The sequence below is a fragment of the Hippopotamus amphibius genome, chromosome 16 (assembly GCF_030028045.1).
Source record: "Hippopotamus amphibius kiboko isolate mHipAmp2 chromosome 16, mHipAmp2.hap2, whole genome shotgun sequence".
NCBI lineage: Eukaryota > Metazoa > Chordata > Mammalia > Artiodactyla > Hippopotamidae > Hippopotamus > Hippopotamus amphibius.
In genome coordinates, this window is record NC_080201.1 from 32,053,413 (window position 1) to 32,080,755 (window position 27,343).

The 27,343-nt window shown below is 39.9% G+C and overlaps 2 protein-coding genes across 7 annotated transcripts in view; one reads left to right on the top strand and one right to left on the bottom strand.

Annotated features, from left to right (window-relative positions):
• The first annotated feature begins 2,701 nt into the window (after positions 1-2,701).
• AKTIP (AKT interacting protein) lies at positions 2,702-11,962 on the top strand. 5 transcript variants are annotated; one of them, XM_057710744.1, is made up of 10 exons: positions 2,702-2,838; positions 5,301-5,414; positions 6,589-6,794; positions 8,958-9,022; positions 9,107-9,207; positions 9,681-9,769; positions 9,848-9,946; positions 10,037-10,144; positions 10,951-11,011; positions 11,176-11,962. In XM_057710744.1, the coding sequence occupies exons 2-10, from the start codon at positions 5,373-5,375 to the stop codon at positions 11,284-11,286; spliced, it is 882 nt and encodes a 293-aa protein (XP_057566727.1). In that variant the 5' UTR covers positions 2,702-2,838; positions 5,301-5,372; the 3' UTR covers positions 11,287-11,962. The 5 variants fall into 5 exon arrangements, with proteins under 5 accessions (XP_057566727.1, XP_057566726.1, XP_057566731.1 ...); XM_057710743.1 differs by having other exon boundaries at positions 2,710-2,814; XM_057710748.1 differs by having other exon boundaries at positions 2,710-2,814; positions 11,179-11,962.
• The window catches only part of RBL2 (RB transcriptional corepressor like 2), a 64,407-nt gene continuing 40,906 nt past the window's right edge, over positions 3,843-27,343 (bottom strand). Inside the window, exons 18-23 of one of the 2 annotated variants that reach the window (XM_057710741.1) lie at positions 23,787-23,858; positions 23,045-23,150; positions 22,223-22,428; positions 21,430-21,594; positions 13,293-13,464; positions 3,843-4,284 (exon numbers count right to left, since the gene is read on the bottom strand). In XM_057710741.1, coding sequence (XP_057566724.1) covers positions 13,294-13,464; positions 21,430-21,594; positions 22,223-22,428; positions 23,045-23,150; positions 23,787-23,858 — 720 coding nt within the window. In that variant the 3' untranslated portion in view covers positions 3,843-4,284; position 13,293. Of the gene's footprint in view, positions 4,285-12,022; positions 13,144-13,292; positions 13,465-21,429; positions 21,595-22,222; positions 22,429-23,044; positions 23,151-23,786; positions 23,859-27,343 lie in introns of those variants that run through there. The other variant, XM_057710742.1, reaches the window with a different exon arrangement.

The following is a 27,343-nucleotide window of genomic DNA, read 5'->3' on the forward strand; positions in this document are numbered from 1 at the left end:
GAGTGGGAGAGCATCATCACACCTCCAAGGAATTAAAAGGATGTGAGTGGTTGGAGTCTGGGGCCTGTGGGGCTGGATAGGTGTTGGCCCTGCCATGCTGGGCCCACAGTGATAGTAAAGAGTTTGGTCTTCACCCCAAGAGCAACAGGAAAACACTGAAGGGCAGGACTCCTCAACAAAAATCAAGGCTGTTAGCAATGAAGAAGGGGGAAATGGTTACCAGGTATGCAAGCAAGGGTACTTACAGAAACACCCCAAACATTGCCTATCCAAAAAAGAACTATTGCCCCTCCCCCCCCCAACCCCCACAAATAGTATGGTTTACTGTTTCTCATCTCAGTGAATGGCCTCGCCATTCATCCAGTAGCTCAAGTCAAAATCTAGGCTCCAACCATGATACTCCCCCTTGTCTTCATTCCTTTACCCTCTGTATCCAATCCATGGCCAAATCCTGTCCATTCCACCTCTTAAATATCTGAACTCATTCTCTTGTCCATCCCCACCATCAAATTCATGCAAAAGTCTCTTGCTGAACGACTGCAATGGTTTCCCAAATGCTCTCGTGGCCCCACAATCTGTTCTCCATACAAAGTGGCCTTTTCAAAATACAAACTCAATCATGTCACTCCTCTGCCTAAAGGCCAGGGCTCCGGGGCAAATCTTGCTGAGCCCTAACCAATCATGGCAGACTCATTCCACTTGCCCTCAATTGGTTTCATTGTGGGCAGAGACCCAGTGACTCTGGTCATTGAAACATGAGCATTGCTTGTGGGGGAGCTTCTGGGAAAGGGTTTCTTGTTCTTCGAAAAAGACCTTTGGAAGAAAAGGATGCTTTTTATTTTGCTAGACACTGTCACATCTGGGTGTGTCTGGAATGGCTGCAGCCATTCCAGGCACTGGAAGGAAAGCAGTGCTGCACGGAGTGGCACCACTTGGAACCTGCCCTACATGTGAGGTAAATCCCCTTGCTGTGCAAGCCGATTTGAGTTGGATTTTCTGGCATGTGCAGCTGTAAGGATCTGATATGTGTCTGAAGCAACCGGCGCCAAATGGGCAGTTGGATACGTGCAGCTGAAGCTCAGTGGAGAGGTCTGAGCTGGAGAAATATATGTGAGTCCTTGGTGAAGCTTAGGGAAGGGATGAGATTGCCAAGGAGGAGGGTAGAAGATGGGATCAGAAAAAGTTTAGGAGAGGATGATGAGACTGCCAAGAAATTTAGGAGGGACTGGGTCAGAGGAGGTGCCAAGGGAGACCACCTGTGGCCAGGAGAAAAGATTTCCTGCTTATCTTTCTCTTTATATTGATAGACTAATATCAAGGGCATTACAACCTTCCTAAGTGTATTCAAACTGGACAAAAGGAAGTCGCTCAGGAATGTTTTCGCTAGAGGAGGAAGCTGGATTTCAGAACCAACCCTTGGGATTAGGAGCGTTTGGCTGTTTGCCATTTAACAAGGAGGTCATTTTACCAGAATTTCAAAGGCAACCAAAAATTGAACAAACCACCTGATCTGAGACTACTTCTCCTCTTCTGAGTGTAAGATACTGAGTTAGCTGGAGATTGGAAGGGCGCCCCAAGACGGGGCACCATTGTAAGAAAAGGCCCGGAGGTGTGAAAGCCAAGGGCATTCGTCACAGAATGAGGCCGGAGAGAAACGTGGGAAACGAGACGGGAATATGGGAACGAGGCCAGCTGTGCCTTGTAAATCAGGCTGAGTTTAGATTTTCAGTCAGTCTGAAACGGCTCCCATGGAAGGCTTTTGAGCAGTAAGGAGTTAGATGTGGTAAATGTGTTCCAGATCACCTTCGTTAGGTAAAAATAAATAAAAATTTAAAAAAACCCAGAGGACCAGTAGCTGCGTTACCACGAGTTTTCCAACTTCAGCGCTTACCGGAATCGCCAGAGGAATTTGTGACAAATGTACATTCCTGGCACTCATCGCCCCCCGGTTTCGGATTCTATAGGTTGGGTCCGATACATATACACACTTTTAAAAAGCCCTTCTGGCAGCGCTACTGCCGAGGGATGACGTGGGAGTTTAGCTCCCAACCTCTGTGTCCATTCGCTCCTCCATTCTTTCACATGGAAAACGGCCGTTTCTCAACGTTACACCAAACGTTCTTCCAGGTTCTCCCAACCTCACACCGCCCCAGCCCCTCCCAGAGCGGGCTGGACGGACCCGGGTGGGCCCGACGTGGCGGCCTCGGGCCTTGCAGCGCCGCCAGGGACCGTGGAACGAATGGGGGCGGACACCGAGGCCGTCGGGCGGCGGCCGGCCCGCCCCCAGACTCCTCTCTCCGGCTCCTGCCTCTCGCCGGGCCCCGCCCTAACTCGGGCTTGGAAAACCCGCAGTCACGGCCTTCCTGAACCTCAGCTACGGCCACGCACAAACCTGTGGGCGGGTCTCCATGGTGACTGGCGGACGCTCTGACCAATTGTGTCCGGGCGTTGGTTTCCGCCCATCCCTCCCCTGGGGCCGATACTTCTGTGACTGACAGTTCTCTCTGGGCGCTGTTACGTAAGGGGAGGGTCAAGTGCGGCCCCACCCCAGCCGAGCAGGTTTGATTGGCAGGACCTAGGGCTGCGCCCCAACGCCCCCGGAAGAACGTCCTTGACGGACAGGTATAGGAGCCACTCGGCGCCGCGAAGCCGGGCGGAAGCGTCCGGGCCCAGGCGCGGGGGGCGGAGCCAGAGGCCAGAGCAGGGCCGGGCGGGGCGGGGAGTAGGCAGGGGCCGGGCTGGTGCTGCGGTCAGAGATGCTGTGGAGCCGCGACGGCGCTCGGCAGCCGGGAGCGCTGCATTGAAGACACCGAGGTGAGGTGCACTGCCTGGCCTGTGGTAGGTATGCGAGGGCCGTGGAGTCCTCAAAAGCGGACCGCCAGCGTCCTCGGGCCCGGCATTTGTCAGCCCTACCAGGGGCTCTCGGCTCTGTAGCGACGGCGGCCGCGCTGGGACACGGGGGCGGGGCCGGGCACCTGTCTGCGTTTGCAGACACCTGCTGCGCCGGCCGCCGCGGGGCGCGGGGCTAGGCGCTGGGGGCTGCCCGGGAGCCGGGCCCGGCCGGGCCGGCCTGAGCAGGGGAGGGGGGCCGGACCGGCTCGCCGCGTCCGGGGCCCGCCCTCCTCGGCCCGGTCCCCACGTCCGGCTCTGTGCCCGCTCCCAGGTTCAGGGGGGCGTCCGAGGCCCGCAGCCCCCACCAGAGGGTCTCGCGGGCCCGGGGCCGGCCTCGAGCTAGCTGCGAGGTCGGGATTTGGCCCCTGCCTTACATCATCCCGAGACAGGTTTGTCCAGATTCCCTGCGTGCGCGGAGATGGGTTTCCGCCCCGGGCGAGGGTGCCTGTCCAGGCTGTCCCCAGGGAGGCGGCGCCGAGGCTGTTTTCATCTTTTCCCTGGGTCCTGCTCCGTCGCCTCTTAACATGGAATTTAAGGCTGTTCGGGGTGATGTGCCTGTTTAGGGACTATGGTAACATAGGAGGTAAGCACCGCCCGTCTCTAAGTTTTGGCTCAGGACAGGTGTGGATCATTAGAATTGAGTCGAGCTACGACTTCTCAGCTTATGATATAAAGAAAGACAATCATATGTTGTTTGTACGACGAAACCAGCAGAAATTCTAAAGTTGTTTCGGAATGGCTAGGACGTGTCCTGTATTTTCTTCCATCTATGTCACTTCTGTTGAGAAAATGCTGTAGTATGCCTGGGTAAAGTAGACATCTATTAAAGGGTGTAGTTACTCCTGAAAAGCGTGCTACAGTTTCTCTGGGTGATTATGTTGTTGCTGGAAACAAAGGCAGCAGTTAGACAATACCTCCTTCTTAAAAACAGGAGGAACTGGGGCTGAGTTTTATTTGATTCTTAAAGGCAAAGTCATAGAATCATTACGTGTTAAGCTTGCAAGGGACTTCACAGGTGACTGATCCACCCCAGTAAATTTACATGGTGGTGAGCACGGTATCCCAGGAGGACCAGATCCCCTGTTAAATCAAGGCTGTCCTAGATGACAGCTGGGTGCTGCACGTTACTCTGGATCTGAAAACCATTTGCACCAAACAGGAACATATACACCCACACGTTTTTGATGTCCCCGCCATTTTGGCCTGTATCATAGTTACCTTTAATGGCAGATTTGCAGCGAGCTCTCAGCAATAAGTTGCTACGTGCTGGATGTAAGTTATCAGGTAAGTGGAAGAACCAGAATCCGCATTCCTTTGATTTAATTATTGGGTGGCATTGTATCTTGGAAAGCAAAGCAGCAGCAATGGGCACTGGCAGGGTAGGAGACCCACCTGTGAATGTCATAGGCACAGGAGAAAAGTATTTGCTGATTAGGGACATTTGGTACATGCTTCTCTAATGATTCGCTTCCTACAAATTTTGTAAAATGTTGCTTAAGTTTTGACCCTTTTCACCTTCAGCTTTTTGACTGGTGCAAGGAGGAATTAAGCAGAGTTCTGTTTTAAACGACTGAGCCTGGGGGAAGTCACCAGAGCAGACAGGTTGCTGTTCTTACAGCTCTGCTTGCTGCTTTTCCTTTGCCTCTTCCTTTGTATTTTTAGTAAATGATCCACTGACTTTGTGACCTTTGAGACATGCTTTCTTATCCACTTCATGAAGCTTTGGTGGAAAATTGTGTTTGTGAAAGGTCTCTTTTGCAATCCTCTGTTGCATTTGTTCATACTGCTTGGCAGTTCCTTAAATGCATCATCCTGCTGTTTCCACGCTTGAAGCAGTCAGAAAAGGTCGTTTGTTTGTTTTTGTGGATACTCCCGACAGGACCCAGTTCTCCCTCTCCTATGCTCTGCCTTTGGTTGCTAGTTTTGCTGGAGAGAATCATTCTGTACTTAAGACACTCTCAAATCAGCTCCCTTGGATCTTTAATTCCTATAACCCTGAGAACTGTGATAGACCTTTTGTGTATGTGGGTACAGTGCATTCTGAACCTGGCTTTCCCAATAGTCAAATGCCTAGATATTATGCTAGTAGCAACTGTTGTAGTCCATATCTTTTGCACTTTTGGCGCCAGAGCTGAACTGTGTCACTGAATATTCTGAATCCTGTCCAAGGACTCAGTACACAGATTCCTGTCGGCATTTAAAGATGGGAAAGAAACTGGAGTCAGGAGAGGGAGGTAGTATAGAAGGAAACCGTTTCTGAAGACTTTCCCCCCGAGGTTTTTATAACTGCATGTTATATAACATTATATTGTATTTCTGTTTAGAGGTACAGATTTAGTTCTTAACTATTTCATAAGTCTTAACTGTTGGTGTTGGTATGTTTCTCTGTTTTCCCATCTCATTTTAAGATAAAGTGAATTCTGAGGACGGAAGAGTTTGATGACACAGACCACCGAGTTTCTTTGTTTGGAGTGCACGTTATGAACCCTTTCTGGAGCATGTCTACAAGCTCTGTACGCAAAGTAGGTATAGTTGTTACATTTAGTGAGGAAACCCATTTGTGTCAGAACAGAGGGCAAAATAATTCAAACCAGGGTTGCCTATAATCTTAGCAAAATTACCTTTTCTTCTAGTTTAGGTTTGACTTTTGAGAAATACTTATTTCGTTGATTAGTCAGTTTCTGAGACCAAGATCACATCTCAAATAGAAATCATTCTGGTAATCAAAATTCTGTTATTTTGACTTAGGTTATATTTATGCATGATGAAGTCTGTGACATTATTGTAGTAGTTTTTTGACAAACTGCACGATTTCATGGTTAGAGAAGTCATGGGAAGGGCCAGTCCAATATGGTCCAGTCAGACTTGAGGGCACTGGTTTAAAGTTTCCTAAATAAAGTTTTTAAAATAAAATACATTTTAGGGAAGCTTAAAATATGCAAACAAAATGAATGTCACCTATAATTCCACGTCTAAGAGAACACCACTATTAATCATCTTTTTTTCTGTAGATGATACTGTATATGTTTTTAATACAACTAATTAAGCAGCCTTTGTACTCAAGCCAAGGAAATACCTATGAGATGGTAGCTTAGTCTCTGACTCATTTAGGCCTTTGTCTTTGACTAAGAATGACAGTTCATGCTGATGATAGTCCAAATGTGGAAACACATCCATTAGGGACAAGATCAAAATCAGACCCATGCAAGTAAGAGAATAGCTTCATTCTTAGTTTCTAACCGAAGTGCTGACATCAGGTGGTGACTGATTTCAGTCATCTACGCTATTTGTTTTGAGATGCTTAGCACCCGACTTTCTACAGCTAAGTGCCAGGGGACCTTTCTAGTCTTGTCTAATTGTGTAGTAACCCATTGCCCTCTTTCTGGGGCCATCAGGAGAAACCATTTCTTTCTCCATTTCATGTAATTCCTATAAACATTGGCCTTATTGTCTTTATTGGATGCAGCTGGTGAATGAGATGTCACATGGTTTAGTCTTGTTTCTGCTCTCATAGCCCGCCTGCTCCGTAGATTTTCAGGCTATCTTGATCATGGTGCTAGAATGTCCTTCCATTTCCAGTTACCCCCAAAGCTAGAGTAATTCCAGCTTTTCAGTCAAAGACAAAAGGCTATCACATGTAGACTTGTGATTTAAGAATTATCCTAACAAATGTTCTCACCACTTCATCTTGAATAGCGATCTGATGGTGAAGAGAAGACATTAGCAGGGGATGTGAAAACCAGTCCTCCACGCACTGCTCCAAAGAAACAGCTGCCTTCTATTCCCAAAAATGCTTTGCCCATAACTAAGCCTACATCTCCTGCCCCGGCAACACAGTCAACAAATGGCACGCATGCTTCTTATGGACCTTTCTACCTGGAATACTCCCTTCTTGCAGAATTGTAAGTTCTGAAACTATCTGGTTAAGTTTTGAATGACCTCTGAAGGTGAAGAATGAAATTTATTCTGATGGGCTTAGTAAACAGCAGCCATTTAATCCTAAAGCTCAAATCCATCCCCCTCCAGTATTAGCCTTAATGTATATAGGATGGAATCCATTGCTAGCAGTGTAACCTTTCTTCACCAAGGCCTAAGTGGTGTTATATAAATATCCTCTTCTAAAAGTAATGACACTGAGAGCTTGGGTAATAAGATTTAAAGGCAAATGTGTATTTTAATTTCCGTGTCTGTTTTGGAGAACAAGAGGCGGGAGAAGCTGAGATTTATTAAGCATCCAGGAACTTAATTTTGGTCTACCTTTATATGAGGTGAGGAATTCACCTCCTGAAGAGGTTGTTGTAGAGGGCGGGACAGTGGGAGGGTGGCCATCTATTCTTTCTTGGGTCAGACCCAGCTGGAGGCTTGTGCTCCATTCTGGTGATCACCCTGTAAGAGGCCTCCATCCTGACAGACTGAGGAGAGGGTCCCAGGAGGAGAGGGTCCCAGTAGGCAGAGGTCAGGAAGCCTGACCTTAGGAATCAACAGCTGAAGGAACAGGAACCACTGACTTGTAGAAAACCTAGAAAGAATTTATTGAAGCTGTCTTCATGTATTTGAAGTTCTTTCATCAGAAAGGGGATTTGACTTAGTCTGTATGACCCCCAAAGGCAGAACTAGGCAATTATGGGGAAGTTATAACAACTTGGGCTCCAAATCTAAGTAAGAACTTGACTAGTCACAGAAGTCAAAAACTGGACTGAAGTTACACTTACCAGTAGTGTGTGAGGAGATGGGCACTTCTGCAAAGTCTAGTAGTGATGACACAGCACTTGGCCCATCAGAGGGGCTCAAATAGTGAATGAGTGCAGATGGCATTTGATTTGATAATTTGTTATACGGGCAGAAAGTCTGGAGAATTCTGAATTTCAATCATTTAAAAATTCCTCCGTACGTGAAGTTATTTTAAAAGCATCCTCCAGCCCTCCCTTACTGTACTAATGTTGTGATGGTCAGAGGGTCTGAGGCCCCGGTGTTAATGGCTGAGTGCGATTTGGTAGCAGCGGTTCCTTTAGCTTTATAATGGAAGCCTGTGTTTGAGGCAGTGCAGTGAATTGGACAGCCTTCTTTTGTGGTGTTAAATCTGCTGTCTGTATTAGGACACAAAATTGCCTTTTGGGCAGACCTCACTGTAGTAGATACATCTGCCCGCCATGTTGCTGTTGACATTCTGAATTTTAGTGACTTAAAAATGGAATAACTGCTTTGTAATGATTGAAAAATAAGTGTGGTAGCACATAGGTAATAAATAAAAAGTCACTTAAGGTCCAATAAGCTACTTCTCAATAAAATTCAGGATTGGCAAGTTAATGTGTTTTAAGGCCCTCAGTCCACACTGTCCTCAAGGTCTGGTCACAGTGTTACTTGTTTAGGCTTATAGCTCAACGACAAGGAACACAGCACAATGGCTGTCAGATGACTAGGTCCCAGAAGAGCCAGTGCAGCACCGCTTCCCACGCCAAGGCCCACAGAGTTCAAGGTCTGAGTTGGGGGTACATTCAGGAGCAGAGTACAGTGTGAGCACCTCAGGCTGCCTGCCTTCACCAAGAACATTGCTGCATCAACTGGTGTTCAAATTAAAATGACCCCCCAAGTGAGGGTAATTCCATGGAATTTTAATGTCTTAATTACCTAAAATTATATTTTAAAAAGGCTTTTGAATGAGTGTGGGTAAAATCTATTGTCGATGGTCACAAAAGCAATAATCTGACAAATACTCTCACTGACCTAAAATTTGATGTCCAGAATTACCTACAGGTTGGTTTCCAAGATGGTGTTTTGGGGAAGCTGATTTCTGGGAGGCAAACTTGATTGCGTATCCCTGTTTGGCTTTAATTTCTTAATCTGGGGCGCTTTTTTGGCTGTGTTTTTCCGTAAACATATGTTATGAAGCCAGTAAGTGGACAGCAGTTGGGGCCAGATGAGAGACTGTGATGACTCTGTACGGTTAGGGCATCAGCTGCACTTTGAGTGGCTATTCCCTCTTTCAGAAGATGAATGTGGGTGGTGTGGTCTGTGTGTATCATTTACATCCATACAATCTCACTATTCTGCTGCTCCTGTTTTAGTACCTTGGTTGTGAAGCAGAAGTTACCGGGTGTCTATGTGCAGCCATCTTATCGATCTGCATTAAGTAAGAAGGATTCGCTCTTTTTATAGTATATTTGCTTCCTCTGACACAAACTTAGCCCTTAACTGTTTTTATTTTCTCCTACAGTGTGGTTTGGAGTAATATTCATACGGCATGGACTTTATCAAGATGGTGTATTTAAGTTTACAGTTTACATCCCTGATAACTACCCAGATGGTGACTGTCCAGTAAGTTGGGGACATAGTCTGGTTTCATTTCTTGGCCAGTGAGGAGGGTTTAATGGGCTTTAAAGATTTCTTGGTTCTTTTCCTGGCCTAATAGTTTTGTGATTTCAGTTTCCCAAAATGTTTTGTCTACTCAGTAGTCTTTCGGGGGGGTTTTTTGCTTTGTTGAATCTTCTGCCATGCTAGCCTCTGCCTTCAGCTTTACTAGTTTCTCTGCTCAGGGTGTGCAAGTGAGGCTGGAAGCTGTCGTACAGCACTCACTACATGATTGGCAATTGTTATGTGACTTTTCCCCTACTTCATTGCAAAATTTACTTTTATAGGAAAATGGTGAAAGTAGTTGTGTCCTCTTGAGGCAGCTCTTTGACTTTAAGCAACAAGACTGCCTTGTCCTGAAGCTTCTCTTACAGCTTATCTGTGTGGGTTTAATATGCTCCATTGCTTCCATTAAAGGATGTGTCTCTCTTTCAATATAGCGTTTGGTGTTTGATATTCCTGTCTTTCACCCGCTAGTTGATCCCACCTCAGGTGAACTGGATGTGAAGAGAGCATTTGCAAAATGGAGGTTAGTAAATAAGAGTTCCGTGTGGTGACATAAGCCAGCAAGAGGAAGCCTCAGTAATCCTGCCATGTTTCCTTTTAGGCGGAACCATAATCATATTTGGCAAGTATTGATGTATGCACGGAGAGTTTTCTACAAGATTGATACAGCAAGCCCCCTGAACCCAGAGGCTGCAGTACTGTATGCTACTTTACTTTGTTATTTAATATAAATTTGAAAAGATAGCAAAGTAGATTGTTTGTAACCTTTTGATTTAAACTTTTAAAACAGGTATGAAAAAGATATTCAGCTTTTTAAAAGTAAAGTGGTTGACAGTGTTAAGGTGTGCACTGCTCGTTTGTTTGACCAACCTAAAATAGAAGACCCCTATGCAATTAGGTAAGTGGTGCATTATCAAGACAAACTGCACTTTGCATTACTCTGCTTCTATTTTCTAGGTGGCCTCAGAATGGGGATTTAAAAGGCAAGTGTATATAATCTGTTAGCCTACAACCCTTCTAACTTGGTATCAACTTGATTTGTGTTTTACATGGACTGACACATTGTGCCTATAGCAAGCTATTTACTGACTTTGGTTTCCTAAGGATCTTGTAATGTGCTTATTCAAATGTCAGGACTTCTCTTTCCAGCTGGAGCCCCTCTTAAACTCCCATACCCTTATCAGCTTACAGATTTGGTGACAAGTGGGAAACTGAACAGTGTGAGAGTGAATAGTGTAAATAATGGGTTCCTTGAGCACTGTGTTCGTTTATGTCGGGGAAGGGTGTCTGCAGGAGCACTGAGAACTGAAGTGGTTCAGCTCTTGGGTAGCACTGGTATTGCTGGGGAGGCAGCATAGTGTAGTGGTCGAGAGCTTGGGCTCTGCAGTTAGACTGGGTGACTTTTGCACTTATTGGCTTTGGTGACCCAGAGCAATTACTTAATTTTACTGTGCCTCACTTTCTTCATCTTTAAGTAATAGGACTTCAGTGGTGGTTGTGAAGCTTAAATGAGCTAACCCATGTAAAGTGCTCTCTAAGGGGTAGTTATGTGAGAAAATCATTTAATGTCTAAAACTTACATATTGACAACTGATTAATGATTGTTCCTTGTTAAGTTTTGTCAGGGGAACTGGCTTAAAAATGTAAAAGATGGACGTTAAACACATTTAGTGAACCATTTGTAATATTTTTCTCTTCCTTAAGCTTTTCTCCATGGAATCCTTCCGTACATGATGAAGCCAGAGAGAAGATGCTGACTCAGAAAGTAAGTAGATTACCATTTTGGAAATAGTTAGCTGTTTCCTTTCTAAAATGTCTTCACTGGAGACTACTCAGTATATACAAATAACTTTTGAGGAAACAAATTTGTACAGTGCTGAAATCCCCTCATCAGTCATTTTTTTAATGTCTGTTTTTCATTGTGCCTAGAAGAAGCCTGAAGAACAGCACAATAAAAGTGTTCACGTTGCTGGCCTGTCGTGGGTGAAGCCTGGCTCAGTACAGCCTTTCAGTAAAGAAGAGAAAACAGTAGCAACTTAAGAGCTGGTGAATCTGGTGCACCACGCACTTTCCTGCTGGACTTGGGCTAGTAAAGCTGACCAGTGGCAGAGGACTGCCTGCAAGTAAAACGGTGTGAACAGGGACTGATGTCAGTGCTGTCCGTGTATGCTTAGGTTCTAACAGCAAGTTCTGGAAACCTCTCTTTACGTAATGCATTACTTCTGTCAGAAGTGTCTTTAGGGTGGTTATCTAGTGCAGTACTCCAAATTATTGGGGACCTTGAGGCTTACATATTTTCCTGAATATAACGCTAAAGGTAAGTTGCATTCATTTAAACTGATGAAGTAGGCAGAGTTCAGCACTATCTAATGATTTTTAAATCAGTGGTTTCAGTTGTACATATATTAGGATATGGAGAGGAGAAGTAAAGAGAGAGCAGTTTCCATAGCTTATTAGCACTTTTAAGTGGAAGCGCATTCGAACCTCAGTCTTGAGCCTGCTGTGTTACGGATATACAAACCTGTCTCTGAGGTACATATTAGATGAATGAGAGGAAGCCAGAACACTTGTTCATAGTTTGTTTTTTTAAGCAAATTACTTACTGTATTTTTATGGCAGGAGGGAGAAAAAGTGTTAAAGTGGTTTCTAATGAAGTCAGATATTTAAATGATGAATGACTAATGTGTTTTGTAGAGACAATAAACCAATAAATGATTGTTCTTTGTCATTTATCCAGAAAACTAAATACCCTTTTCTCAATATAACTAAACAAAGATTAATTTATAAATGCTTTATTGAAAAATATTTTTCATATAAAATTACAGTAGCAGTAAGTATCTTGAGAGGTTTTATAAATATTTTTGCAGAACACTATTCTAATTGAACAGTGTAAGTTCCATATTTCTTTGAGAGCAATATGAAGTTACCTAGTAACTTTGTTTATACTGATTCAATTTACAATTGAACTTTCTCCCTAATAAGATTGTTCATTCAACTTTAAAACTGCTGGAATAATAGTGATTAATAAAGGTATACATAGATAATTCAGTAGCTGTTAAATTAACATTTTCTAATTTGTATAAATGGTACTGTGTACTAATAAAAACCTAAATTCTCCAATCTATTTTTTTAAACTTCCAGGAACACACCCAAAGATATTTAAAATATATCACCTCAAAAGACACACGTCTTTTGGATAACTACCTCCTAAAGAAAGAGGTCATAATTTTTCATAATAATCCCCTTAATTCAACTTGATTTAAAGTCTTTACTTAGCCAGCCCATCCCTATCAACAAAAAAATGGAGAGTTTAAAACACATGCCCAAAAGGTAGCTACTGGGGCTTTAACAATTTTTAAAAAGTACAAAAGCATCAAAGAAGATATTAAGTTCAGCCTAGAAGTTTTGTACTTAATAAAGTTCACATTGTAGAAAGTGCCATCGCAAATATACAGCAAAATCTGGGTTACAAAAGCATGCTTTTTACAGCCCTAAAGTGCCACGTCTTATACAGGTTCACTCACACATTGCACACCCATCAAGCACTTGTCACACTGCACCACACCTAAGGGGGAGAGGGAGGAATTACACAAAGGGAATGGGAGACTTGGACTAATACCCTAGGACCTCCAAATCTGGGTGCTCTACCTTGTTACCTTTTAGGAATGCAGAAATCTCACACTCCTACCAAGTATTTTAGGACAAAATACCTACTTTTGCTTTTCATGAGATCCAGGCAGGAATGAATTGAAATACAGTTCCTCTGCTGGAACACGTTAACAGAGACCTCTTATACATACATTTGAGTACACTTTGTTCTCTGCAATACTTGTAAGTAGCTTTGCCAAAAAGTTAAAAAATCCAAGTTTGGATTCTAAGCAGTCTTGATGGCAAGCACTGAAAGGTAGGAAAAAAGGCAGCTGGGATAAGTAAAAATATCCTAAGGATACTGGAAGGATTAAGGAAAAGAGCCCCATAATCTAGCATGCATTAAATGATGCTGCTAAACAGTTTGTGAAAAGACAGTTTCAATACAACAGACTAACCTCAGTGGGAACCTCGGTCATTAGCTACATCTTGGAGACGGCGTAATAAGGCAGAATGATTTTCTGGGCAAATTCTTTTTGCAGGTGATTCACTTCCATCTTCCAGAAGAATCCCTCTCTTTTTGGTTGGCGTTTCTCCTGTCCGTATCATACTGTTAATTTCTCTCAGTCTCTGGAGGGGGGGAGGGGGTTAAAAATAGGTATAAAAACTTTAAAATTCTAGTATACACAGTTCAGTGTTAAGTCAAAGAACCTCAAATGAGTTAAGCAGTTTGCCTTGAAGAGTTTGAACGTTTTTATAAAGGAACAAACTACCAAATTTTATATCCTTCCAATTTCACTTGTCAGCTGGCTGACATTGATGATTATCTGGGATAGACGCAGAGTATTTCTATTTTTTAACAAGCTCCAGAGGTGATTTTGATGTACTTTCCACAAGTAAGAGTTCACAAATTTGTGATTTTTTTTTTTACAAAAGTTATAGAGCATCACATTGCTATAGCAGATTTAACCAATTTTATATATTTCCATTTTCCTTCCTTAAAAAAAAAACCATGACTTTACGTAGTATTATGCCCTTTTTCCCCCTAGTCTAGTGTTACTCATTTTTTAGCAGCCATGGAATTTCACAAGAGAAGCCTTAATTCCCTAAGGCATCCATTGTAGATAATTTATTCGTATGATCTAGGATTCTGGGATTATACATCATCCTTGGAAGAACTAAGAAGAGTCAGGCAAATTATTTTCTTCATTCTCTGGTTCACATGAAGAACTCGGACTGAGAAAAACATTGCCAGAGGGCTAGAGAGACTGGATCTATTTATAGGTACCTTTAGCACTAAGTTTTTCCAAAGCCCCAAAAGTCAGCTATTACATTATTTTCTGGTAGTTAAAAAACTTTTTTTTCATGTGCTGCTAATGTCGTTGTCCATGTTTCCAAGTGGAAAGCATACTGAGCAGATTTCACATGCATTTATTATAGGAAATTTCAAACATACACAGGAAAGTAGAAGTGTAGAGTGAGCTCTCACATGACCACCCTACTTCAACAATTTTGGCCAGTCATATTTGATCTATACCCCCAGATTGTTTTAAAGCAAATCCTAGATATTTTATTTTTATTTTGAAATAATAGGCTCTTCTGAGGTTTTAAATAAAACCACCAGTCTTTCATTATCAGTATGTGCACCTTCTCAAATTTTAACCGTCTTAAGAAAGCTTTCCTCTAACTCTTCTACTCTCCTGCCTCCCTAAAAGTCTGCTCTGCACTTCCTATCTCTAGTCTCCCATTTACTTGAATATTCTTTAAATTGTTAATTGTATACACTAATTGTATAAATGTTATTTGTTTATAATGTATACATCATTATGTATATATTGTGCAATGTATAATTGTGTACCTTACTATACATAACACGTTTATATTATATAACATACCATATATATTGTACATTAATGTGTTATGTATATATAATTTATATACACTACAATTTTATACACCATAATTTATACAATATGTACATGATAGTTTAAAAATGAATAAATTCTTATTCCCCCCAAAATTCAAACAGAATACACCTTCTTGTCCTCACCCCATCCCTAGGGACACCTACTATTACCATTCATTCACTGAAAAAATCAGGCTACTGTGTAGCTTTCTGCTTTTTCTAGGGATGCACTCGTTAGAAATATAATGTACACTAAATGGGGTTTCAAAAAGATTAAAATGGTGTATTTTATGTATTGTTCAGTCAGCATTATATCTTAGGACTTCTCATATCAATATGTATGGATCACATCTCTTTAACTGCTATATGGTATTCTGTGGTAACCTGTATCATAGTTTAATCCCTTATTGATGTAGTTTCCTCCCAGTTGTTCAGTACTATAAGCATGGTTACCATAACTTACAGTTCACTGAAATTGCCCTGATAAAGTGTCACTAACGGTCAATCAACTTACCTGATCTTGTGTGGCGGTTGGTAATTCTTTTCTCATCATAGTGTAAATGTTAGGATATCATAGGTTAGTTCTAGACCCAAGGTACTTCCTGCTTTGTAATATTCTTCCTTCATCTCAGCTATCACCTATTAAGTTGTGATGACAAATCTTTCTCCGACCAAGTCTAATACTGCTATCATTTATTGGAGAAACTTCCAATTCTGTGCTAGAACTTTTTTTTGAAATGTCCACAGGTGGTGATAATATACCGGCAGGATTGAAAGCCACTGATCTGGACACTTTTTTGCACAAAATGTCTGTTTTGTAAGTTTACACACAGTAAAATTCATCCATTTGCTGAGTGTATCAGTAGTTTGTTCCTTTTTATTGCAAAGTAGTAGTCCATTATCTGGGTGTAGCACAGGTTTGTTTATTGATTAACCAGTTGAAGATCATCTGGGTATTCCACTTTTTGGCAATTAGGGATAAAATCATTATAAACATGCATGTACATGATTTTTTTTGTCGGAACCTAAGTTTCATTCCACTTGGGTAAATACCTGGGAGTAAGATTGTTAGTTATATGGTAAAGATATGTTTACATTTTAAAGAAACTACCAAACTGTTTTCCAGATGTGATAGCTATGTTACACCATTTTGCATTCTTACTAGCAATGTATAAAAGTTCTCACTGCTCCACATTACTGCCACTGATTTGTTATTGTCATTTTTTTAGATTTTAGCCATTCTAATAGGCACATAATGGGTGATGTGTGTTCAAATCTTTTGCCCACTTTTGAATTTGGTTGTTTTCCTGGTGAATTCTGATAATTCTTTATATATTGTAGATACAAATCCTTTCTCAGACATGAGACATAAAATTTTCTCCCAGTGTGGCTTGTTTTTTCTAAGAGTAGAAATTTTTTTTAAATAAATTACTTACTTGTTTACTTATTTACTTATTCATTCGCTGCATTGGGTCTTCCATGCTGCACACGGGCTTTCTCTAGTTGCAGAGAGCGGGGGCTACTCTTCATTGTGGTGGCTTCTCTTGTTGCAGAGCACGGGTGCTAGGCACATGGGCTCAACAGTTGTGGCACATGGGCTCAACAGTTGTGGCATGTGGGCTTAGTTGCTCTGCAGCATGTGGGATCTTCCTGGAGCAGGGATCGAACCCATGTCCCCTGCATTGGCAGGCAGATTCTTAACCACTGTGCCACCTAGGAAGTCCCAAGAGCAGAAATTCTTAATTTTGATGAAATCCAACTTATCAATCTTTTATGGATTGTGCCTTCTGATATTGCATCTCATGTTCCTAAATATTTTCTCCTATAGTTTCTCCTAGAAGTTTCATGGTTTTAGGTTTTACATTTAGGTCTCTGGACCATTCTGAGTTACTTCTGTGGTATGGCACAGAGTACAGGTACAAGGTTAGTAGTAGTATTTTTGTTCGTGGATATCCAGTTGTTTCAGCATCATCTGTTGAAAAGGCTGTCCTTTCTCTACTAAATTGCTTTTGCACTTTTGTTGAAAATTGTGTGTTCCATTTCTGGATTCTGTTCTGTTCTATTGATCTATATGTCTGTACTTCCACCAATACCACATTGTCTTAATTACTGTAGCTTTATAATGAGTCTTGAAATCAGACAGCTTTCCAATATTTTCAAAATTGTTTTAATTATCCTGGTTCCTTTGCATCTTCATGTAAATGTTGGAACCAGTCTGTTAATGTATACGAATAGTTCTGGGATTTTGACAGGAATTGGGGTGAATACATTAAGTGGGAGAAAAAAACTGACATCTTGATCTTGATATGGACAGAAATGAACAGATTTCTGTCCATTTCTCAGTCTTTCATTTCCCTCACCAAGTTTCTGTAGTTTTCAGGATACAAATATTGCACATCTCTTATCAGACTTATTTCTAAGTATTTAGTTTTTTAAAGCTACTTGCGGTGTTTTAAAAAATTTTTACTTCTGATTACTTGTTGCTAGTATACAGAAATACACTTGTTTTTTATATATTAATCATGTAACCTTGCTTATCTTATTAGTTCCAGTAACTTTTTGTACATTTTGTCATTTTTCTATGTAGAAAATCATGTGAATGGAGACAGTTTTATTTCATCCTTTTTCGTTTGCATGCCTTCTTTAAAGTTGCTTTATTGTATATCCTAGGACCTACAGTTTTAATGTTGAATAGGAGTGGTGAGAGCAGATATCCTTGCCTTATTCTTAACCTTAGAGAAAAGGCATTCAATCAGCATTAAGTATGAGCTTAGCTGTAGAGGTTTTTTTTGTATACATTCTTTATCAGGCTGAGGAAGCTCCCTCTGAGTTCTTATCATGAATGAATGTTGGATTTTGTCAAATATTTTTTCTTCAACTACTGGGATGATATACCTTCACTTTTTAGAATGCTTTGTATATAGAATCGGCATTATTTCTTTAAGTGCAGAAGTTTGGTACCAATGAAGCCATCTGGGCCTATAGTTTTTAAACTGTAGATTCAGTTTGTTTAATAGATATAATTCTTCTGAGATGACTTCTTAAGTGTGTTTCGGAAATTTTGACTTTCAAGGAATTTGTTCATTTCTTCTGCATTATCACATTTATTGGCAGAAAGTTTTTTATCCTGCATTATACTTCTAATGTCTGTAGGACTGGTACTGACATCTCTCATTTCTGATGTTGGTAATGTGTCATTTCTTTTTCTTTCCCGATTAATCTGCATAGAGATGTATCAATTTTTTAAATCTACACAAAACCCCCTAGCTTTTAATGACCTTAATTTTTTTCTGTTTTTCAGCTATTTCACTGATTCCTGTTGTTCTTCTAGTTGCTTAGGGGTGAAATCTTAGGTCACTAATTTGAGACCTTCCTTCCTAATATAGATGTTTAGTGCTGTAAATTTCCCTCTTAGCACTGCTTCTCACAATTTTGATATGTTGTTTTCATTTTCATTTGTTTCAAAATATTTTCCAATTTCTCTTTTATTTCTTCAGCTCTCAGAAATTATGCAATTTAGGTTCCAAAAACTTGGAGGTTTTCCAGATATCTTTCTGTTACTGATTTCTGATTTAATTCTGTTATGGTCAGAGAAAATACATTATTTAAATCCTTTAAAATTTATTGAGACTTGTTTTATGGTCCACAATGCAGTCTGTCTTGGTAAATGTTCCATGTGAACTTGCTGCTGTTGGAGTGTTCTGTTAATGTCAGTCAGTCAGTTTGGTTGATAATGTTTACATCTTGAATATCCTTACTGATTTTTCTGTCTACTTCTAGCAATTATCTTGAAATCTCTTGACTATAAGTTTTTTTTTCTATTTAAGATTGCATGTCTTCTTTATCATTAGGAAATGACCTTCTTTATCACTGATAACATGCTTTGCTCTGAAGTCTTCTTTCAGATATCAATAGTAATGATATTAATGCAGCCATTCCAGCTTGCTTTTCTTTCTTTTTCTTTCTTTCTCTTCCTTTCTTTCTTTCTTTCTTTCTTTCTTTCTTTCTTTCTTTCTTTCTTTCTTTCTTTCTTTCTTTCTTTTTCTTTCTTTCTTCCTTCCTTCCTTTCTTTCCCTTCCTTCCTTCCTTCCCTCCTTCCTTCCTTCCTCCCTCCCTCCTTCCTTCCTTTCTTTCATTGGCTGTGTTGGGTCTTTTTTGCTATGCACGGGCTTTCTTTTTAGTTGCAGTGAGTGGGGGCTACTCTTCATTGTGGTGCGCAGGCTCCTCATTGCCGTGGCTTCTCTTGTTGTGGAGCACAGGCTCTAGGTGCGTGGGCTTCAGTAGTTGCAGCACATGGGCTCAACAGCTGTGGCTCACGGGCTCTAAAGTGCAGGCTCAACAGTTGTGGCACATGGGCTTAGCTGCTCTGCGGCATGTGGGAATCTTTCTGGAACAGGGGTCGAACCCGTGTCCCCTGCATTGACAGGCAGATTCGCAACCACTGCGCCACCTAGGAAGCCCATTCCAGCTTTCTTTTGATTAGTGTGAGCAGAGTTTAATTTTTGCCATCCTTTTTCTTTTTAAAAACAGTTGTATTGTGATATAATTTGCATACCATATTATTCAACCATTTGAAGTGTACAAATCCATAGCTTTTAATGTTTCCAGAGCTGTGCAACCATCACCACATTGAATTTTAGGCCTCTTTCATCACCCCATTAGCTGAAATCCTCCATTCCCTTCAGGGGATCACTAATCTACTTTCTGCTTCTATAAATGTGCCCATCTTTAACGTTTCATAGAAATTGAAATACAGTATTTGTCCTTTTGTGACTGGCTTCTTTCACTTAACATAATGTTTTCAAGGTCCATCCATGTTGTAGCATGTATCAGTACTTCCTTTTTATTGGAGTAATATTCCTTTGTATGGATATACATTTATCCATCAGTTAATGGGACTTTTGGGTTATCATCCTTTTTTACTTTAAACTATTTGTCTATATTTAAAGTGGATTACTTATAAGTAGTAAAACAGGTCTTCCTTTTTTGTCCAGTCTTACAATTTCTGCATTTTAATTGGTGTATTTAAACCATTTATAGTTAGTTGCTATTTGTTTGCTATCTTCTTCCTTTTTTGGCCTTCTTTTGAATTGAATATTCTTACTCCAATTCATTTTTTCCGTTTAACTTTTTAATCCATTTGGAATTTATCTGGTATAGGATGAAAATCTAATAGAGGAATGTCAGAGCCATTTCCTCCAACTCCAGTTGTTTTTGGAGGCTACCCCAGATTTATATTTCCAGCTTTCACAATTCCACTGGGTTATCATTGGGATTAGATTAAATCTATGTAATGGTTGGAGGAAATTGTATCTTTTTAATATTTGGTCTTCCTATTGAGAAGCATTAGTATATCTTCATTTATTCCAGTTTTTTTTAAAATCTCTTATTCAAGTTAAATAACTTTTCTACACAAGATCAATTTATTCCAAGGCATGTGATACTTTGTTACTATTATAGAAAATATAATGGAGAAACCTTTTCTAACAGATTTTTGCTGCAATCATTTTTACTTGTTTCCCCCAACTTTTTTACTTTAAAAGATTTCAAGCCTACAGAAAAGTTAGAAGAATAGTTCACTGAACACCCATTTATCTATCATTAACATTTTACCACATTTGTTCTCTATGTAGTTTTCTTTTTAGCTGAATCATTTGAAAGTAAGTTGTTGACACTGGGACATCCCACCTCTGAACACTTTAAAAGCATATTCTCCTACATAATCTAGAATCATCATCAATACCAAAGACATTTAACAGAAATTTAAAGGTAAATATCAGTGTTAAAGTCGATATTCAATTTTCCTTGTCCCCCAAATGTCCTTTATAGGTGTGCTTTTCTATGAAGGATCCAGTCAAAGATCATCATGCATTGTATTTGGTTATCAGGTCTCTTTAGTCTCCTTTACTCTAGATCAGTACTCTCCCCACCATCTATCATCTATCTCTTCATGATACTGACATTATTTTTAAAGAGTCTAGGCCATTTGTTACATATATGTTTTTCCTAAGCAATCTTTATAAATACATACATCGCTTGAGGACCTTTAAGATCCAGTTACACTCCTTAACACAGCATATAATTCCTGGAGATCTAGGCTACTGCCTCAGGGACTGTGTTTCCCTCCCCTTATCTGCTTCACCCTGGATGCCCTTCCTTCCACACCTCAGCAGCCTGCTAACTTTTCACCCATTAAGGCTTGACTCACGCTTCCCTACTTACTGCAGACTGAGGTAGATGCTACCACTTACATCTGTGCTAATGTGACTGCCACACAGCAGTGTCCAAATGACCCATTTCTCCCCTAAGAATTCAGAGGCCAGAGACACTTCCTGTCCCAGAAACAGGCACTCTGTAAATCAGAGATCCATATTTTCTTTCCCTAACAGAAATTTGGGATTTTGAAGTTTTACAAATGGAATGAAAAAATAAAATTCTAGATTTATAGTAGACTGTTCAAAATGCACAAATAGGAACAGGGAGGAATGAAAATCCAACCCCCTTAGCCTGTTTCCGACTCTGAAGTTCTCCTCCCAAACCCTTGTGTTTTGCTGCTTTGGGCCTTACTGGTCACTCTTCCTTGGTAGATCCCATCACTTGTGTTGAGTACTGAGGATTTCCCAACAACCCTGTTTCTAGAATCCTAAGCATTGAGGGTTAGTAAAGGCCAAGATTTATATTAGGCTCACCTTTGAAGGACTGTTGCTGAAGTAGTAGAAAATCTTTTCTCGGGGAGAAAGCATTGCTTCATGTTTATGTGGGGAAATGTAGACAGGATGATTTTGAGACAGCTGTATTCGGCGAGGAGAGCCTGTTCTTACAAACGGATAGGGAGAGAGTGGAGGAGCATCCATCTGTTTCAAAAAAATTTTTTTTTCTAAGAAAGGTAAACCAAATTTCTAACCAGGTACTTTCTTTTTTTTAAATGGTGGTTTTTATTGAAAGATTGAAGAGGTGTAATAAACCAGTAGCTAGCTTTATGAATGGCAGATAGTGATCTAGTAGCGGCAAAAATTAAACCTAAAGAAAACCACAGAAATAGCAAACATTTAAGTGCTTTCTTTGTGTCAGTTACTGTTTTAAGCATTTTTAATACATTATGTCATTTAATCCTCACAACAACCCTATAAGCGAGGGAATACTTCTATTCCCATTTTATGTATGAGGAAACAAGAGGCACAGAGAAAGTTAAATAACTTTCAAGGTCACCACAGCTGGTAAATTTTGGATAATTTGAACCTATGCAATCTGTCTCATATTACTAGACTTTGTAGGGAATCCAAATACCATCTTACTCTTGTTTAATGCTTCACAGCAGTAGAAATTATGTTGGTTAAGCAAATTATTTCTGTTAGAGACTTCCTTAGTTTTACTTAATACAACAATTATTTGTAAAACTAGTTTACACAGAAGCAGCTCAAACATAAGTATTCCTGATTCCTCACCAGTGAAAAAGGTATGGATAATCCTCGTCAAACTTACTGCATTTGCCTGTGAGTACTTCATGGCGAATGTTTTAATTTGTTTTATGTAGACGTTGTTGTAGAACTGAATAAGGTCTCCCCTCTCCTCCTCTTCCACATCACTGTTGGCACCTGTAAGACGAGTAGGTGTAGGAGGGGCACTGCTAGGCTGTGGAACTGGCAAGGTGCTGCTTGACCTCATGACAGGACTGGAGTCTCTGCTGGCTGTAACCGGTAGAACAGAGAGTGCTGAACAGGAAGACTGCTAGTGCAGACTGCGTGTGAAAAGCAAATGCAGTAAGACAAGGGTGAATAGCTACCTGCTCCACTTGTTAAATGACAGCAAATGGGCACTTTATTCTTCATACCATGGAGCAAAGCATAGATGAGATACTAAGTACTAACTTTACTACTATGCTATTGATGTAGCAAGGGCTTACTGAGTAGTTTCATTAATTTACACCAAGCTTTCTAGGACCTGAGCTCTGCATTAAGTGGTATAAACCAACAATTAAGGATGGTATTTCCATAGCATGGTTTCTGTTGATATGTCACACTTTTCTGGAACTCGGGTCAACAAATGTCTGCCTTCTCTAGCCTTCAGTAATTCCCCTAGAGAAAAATGTTAAATGCACTATGTGCCTCAGAGCCATGGGATAAAGGACAAACAACTCTGCTACTAAATTTAGAATTTGGTTTATCGTTCCAACAAACCTTTTGCCAATAAAATATTTTCATAGTTTCTACAACAGTAATTTAATTTATTAATCCTTAGTCCTGGTCCTAAAAAATAAGAAAAGCTCCTAATTTTCTTTTATAATTTCGTAAAGATCCCACTTACTTCTGTCTTTGTTTAGCTCAGTTGGAGAATTCTGATGGCTTCTGCTATCACTGCTGCCAGAATTTCTTCTTTTCCTTTTCCCTTTTATCAAAACACTTCTATACACCTTTAGACAGATCATGAGAAGGGAACAGAAACAAGTATTTATTGAGCACATCCTAGACCATATGACTTTGACATGTTATTTAATTCTCACAACTCCATATAGTAATAGTTGTCCTACACAGGGGAGGTTAATAAATGCAGCTAAGGTTACAAATCTATTAAATAATAGATACAGGATTTGTATCAGGGCCTGTCAGGCTTCAGCTTCCAAGTACTGCCTACAATACTACAGAGCAGTACTAACATCCAGTTGTAAAATCAAGTCATTTAAAGGTAAAATGAGTTTTAAAATTTTATTTAACACTATTTTGGTTAAATGTACAGTACTATGTTTCCTAAACCAAACTGAATTCAAGGTGACACAGAATCCAAACAGCTTCCCTTTTTAATCTAAATTAAAAAGGAATCAAATATTTCACATCGTTACCTTTTGGGGAAAGGAGAACTTAAACTAATCAAGATGTATAACTGTCTGTCAATAATTAAATAAGATTAAAATAGAGACTTCCCTTAAAGAAGAGTCTTAGTTTTTTATGCTGGAGAAAAGGCCACAGAATCAACTGTAGTTAATTTTTTTTGTATGCATCAAAGACTTTCATCTTTATTTTCAGCCCTGAGAGAAAATGTAGTTAGTTACCTGGCTCCGGGCCTGAGGCTGAGTCCTATAGCAACGCATAATATTCTGGAAGGACTTGTCTTCTTTTGTGACCTGACAAAGAATAAGAGTGCTCTGAGAGAGAATTTCACGTCCAGCATAATACTATGAGATGCTCCATGAACCTGCTCCCCAGTGCTGTTCTTCTTACAACAAATGAAGAAATATATATTCAAGAAAATCTACTAAAATTCAGTTAACAAGAGAGGGAATAAATGGTATTTGAGCCAAGACCTAGAATAAAAAATTATAGTAACAAAAAATTCATCAGAGGAATGAAAGACTATGTTTGGACTGGCAGAGAAAAAAATTCAGAAAACCTGAAGATGGGGCTGTGCAATGCAAAGAACAGAGAAAAAAAAGAATGAAGAAAAATTAACAGCGTTTCAGAGATATGTGGCATGCTACTGAGCACACCAAGATACACGTAATGCAAGTACCAGAAGGAGAGGAGGGAGAGAAGCAGAAAGAAATATTCAAAGAAATAAAGGCTGAAAACTTCCCAAATTTATTTTAAACACATTAATCTACACATCCACGAATTTTAACAAATTCCAAGTAGGGCAAATGCAAAGAGTTCCATACCTGGACATTTAGTAAAAAAGCTGAATGCCAAAGAAAAGGAGACTATCTTGAAAGCATCAAGAGAAAAGCAACTTTTTGCTTATTAGGAAACTCCAATAAAGTAACAGTAACTTCTCATTAGAAACTATAGAGGCTATGAGACAGCAGACAAAGTAAAAACTAAGAATCCAGTATCCAACAAAGTTATCTTTCATAAATGAAAGTGAAATACAATCTTAGATAAACATAAAGACAGAAAATATGCTGCTAGCAGAACCATCTTACATGAAAATACTAAAAGTTCTTCAAACTGTGACCCCACACAGTAATTCAAATACACATGAAAAAACAAAGAGAAATGGTAGGGCTTCCCTGGTGGCACAGTAGTTAAGAATCTGCCTGGACTTCCTACGTGGCGCAGTGGTAAAGAATCTGCCTGCCAATGCAGGGGACACGGGTTCGAGCCCTGGTCTAGGAAGATTCCACATGCCACGGAGCAACTAAGCCCGTGTGCCACAACTATTGAGCCTGTGTTCTAAAGCCTGTGAGCCATAACTACTGAGCCCATGTGCCACAACTACTGAAGCCCACACGCCTAGGGCCCATGCTCCACAACAAGAGAAGCCACTACAATGAGGAGCCTGCGCACTACAATGAGGAGCCTGCGCACCACAATGAAGAGTAGCCCCCGCTCTCAGCAACTAGAGAAAGCCCGTGCGCAGCAACGAAGACCCAACGCAGCCAATGAATAAATAAATAAATTAAAAAAAAAAAAAAAAAAAAAGAATCTGCCTGTCAATGCAGGGGATAGGGGTTCGAGCCCTGGTCTGGGAAGATCCCACATGCTATGGAGCAACTGAGCCTGTGTGTGACAACTACAGAGCCTGCATGCCACAACTACTGAGCCCATGTGCACAACTACTGAAGCTCATGCACCTAGAGCCCAGTGCTCTAGAAGAGAAGCCACTGCAATGAGAAGCCTGTGCACCATGACAAACAGTAGCCCCCACTCATCACAACCAGAGAAAGCCCGTGCGCAGCAACAGACCCAACGCAGCCAAAAAATTAAGAAAATAAAAATTTTTTTTTAAAAAAAGCAATGGTAAAGATAATTATGTAACTGTTAAGACAGTATAAAATGCATATTTCTTCTCAACTTATTTTTTAAAAAATTATATAAAACATATATATATATGAAGAAATGTGACATATATATTTGCCAAAAACAGCACAAAGGAGATTAGGAGGAAAGCTATACTAGGTTAAGGAAATGACTCCAGATGACAACTCAAAACCTCAGGAACCAATAGAGAGAATCATAAATGGTAAATAAGGTTAATATAATAAAAGCTATAAATAAATATTTGCACTCCTTTCTTCTCTCAGCTCCTTTAAAAGTCATAAAAATATTAAATAACAATGTGTTTTTGAATTTATAACATTTATCGATATAATATGTATAACAATACTACCATAATAATAACAAAAAGGAAACAGTTACATAGGGTAACACTTCTATATTTCACTGGAATTCAGTTAGTATAAATCTGAAGCTGGTTTTCATAAGTAAAGATGTATGTGTAGGGGTTGGAGGAAGTGGGGAGATGTTGATCAAAGGGTATAAACTTCCAGTTATAAGATGAATAAGTTCTGGGGATCTAATTTGCAGCATGATGACTATAGTTAACAAACTGAATTGTATACTTGATAGTTGCTAAGAGAGTTGATCTTAAGTGTTCTTACTACCAAGAAAACGTAGATGGGTGGTAATCATAATGCAATATACACATGTATCAAGTCATCACACTGTACACTTTATACTTAAACAATGTGATATGTCAATTATATCTCAATAAAGATGGGGCAAAAAAAAAAGGGTGGGGATAGAGCAAAAAGACTAAAAAAAAGATGTATATAGTAAGCCCTAAAGAAACCACTCAGAAAATTAAAGTCATTACTGAAATTAAAATGCCACATTAGAAAGTATTCACCGAATGCACATGAAAATGAAAGCAGTAAAGGAGAAAGAGAGGATCTAAAAGACATGAGACATATATAAAAAACAAAAAGTAAAATGACAGAGGTAAATCCAGTTGTAACAATAATGTTAAATACGAATGGATTAAGCAACACAAAGGGAGAATTTGTCAGACCAGATAAAAAAAGAGATCCAACCATATTCTATATACAACAGACACACTTTAGATTAAAACAAATAGATTTGAAACAAAAGGATAGAAAGAAGATATACCACGCAAACAGCAACCCCAAGAAAGCTGGGTGGCTATACAAATATCACACTAAAAAATAGACTTTACAACAAAAAATAAAAGTTACTAGAGGTAAAGAGGGACATTTCATAATGAATGGCCAAACCATCAGAAAGGTCTAACAATTAAAAACATACATTCACCTAATAACAGAGCACCAAAATACATGAAGTAGAAACTGACAGAAATGAAGGGAGAACTAGACAAATTCAAAAATAATATTTAGAGAGTTCAATACTCCACTTTCAATAATGGATAGATCAACTAGACAGAAGATCAACAAAGAAACAGAAGACTTTAACACTATAAGAAACACTAAAAAACCTTACAGACATCTATAGAACACTCTGCCCAACAGTAAAATATACATTCTTCTCAAGTGCATATTGAACATTCTCCAGGATAGACCATATGCTAGGCTACAAAACTTCAATAAATTTAAAAGGACTGAAGTAATTAATACAAAGTGTGTTTTTTGACCACAATGGATTGAAACTAGAAATGATTAACAGAAATTTGGGAAACTCACAAATATGTGGAAATTAAACAACACACCTAGATAACCAGTAAGTCAAAGCAAAAGAGAAATTAGAAAATACTTTGAGATGAATGAAAATGAAGATACAACATACCATAACTTATGAGATGCAGCTAAAGCAGTGCTTAGAGGGAAATTTATAGCTCTTAATGCCTATGGTAAAAAAG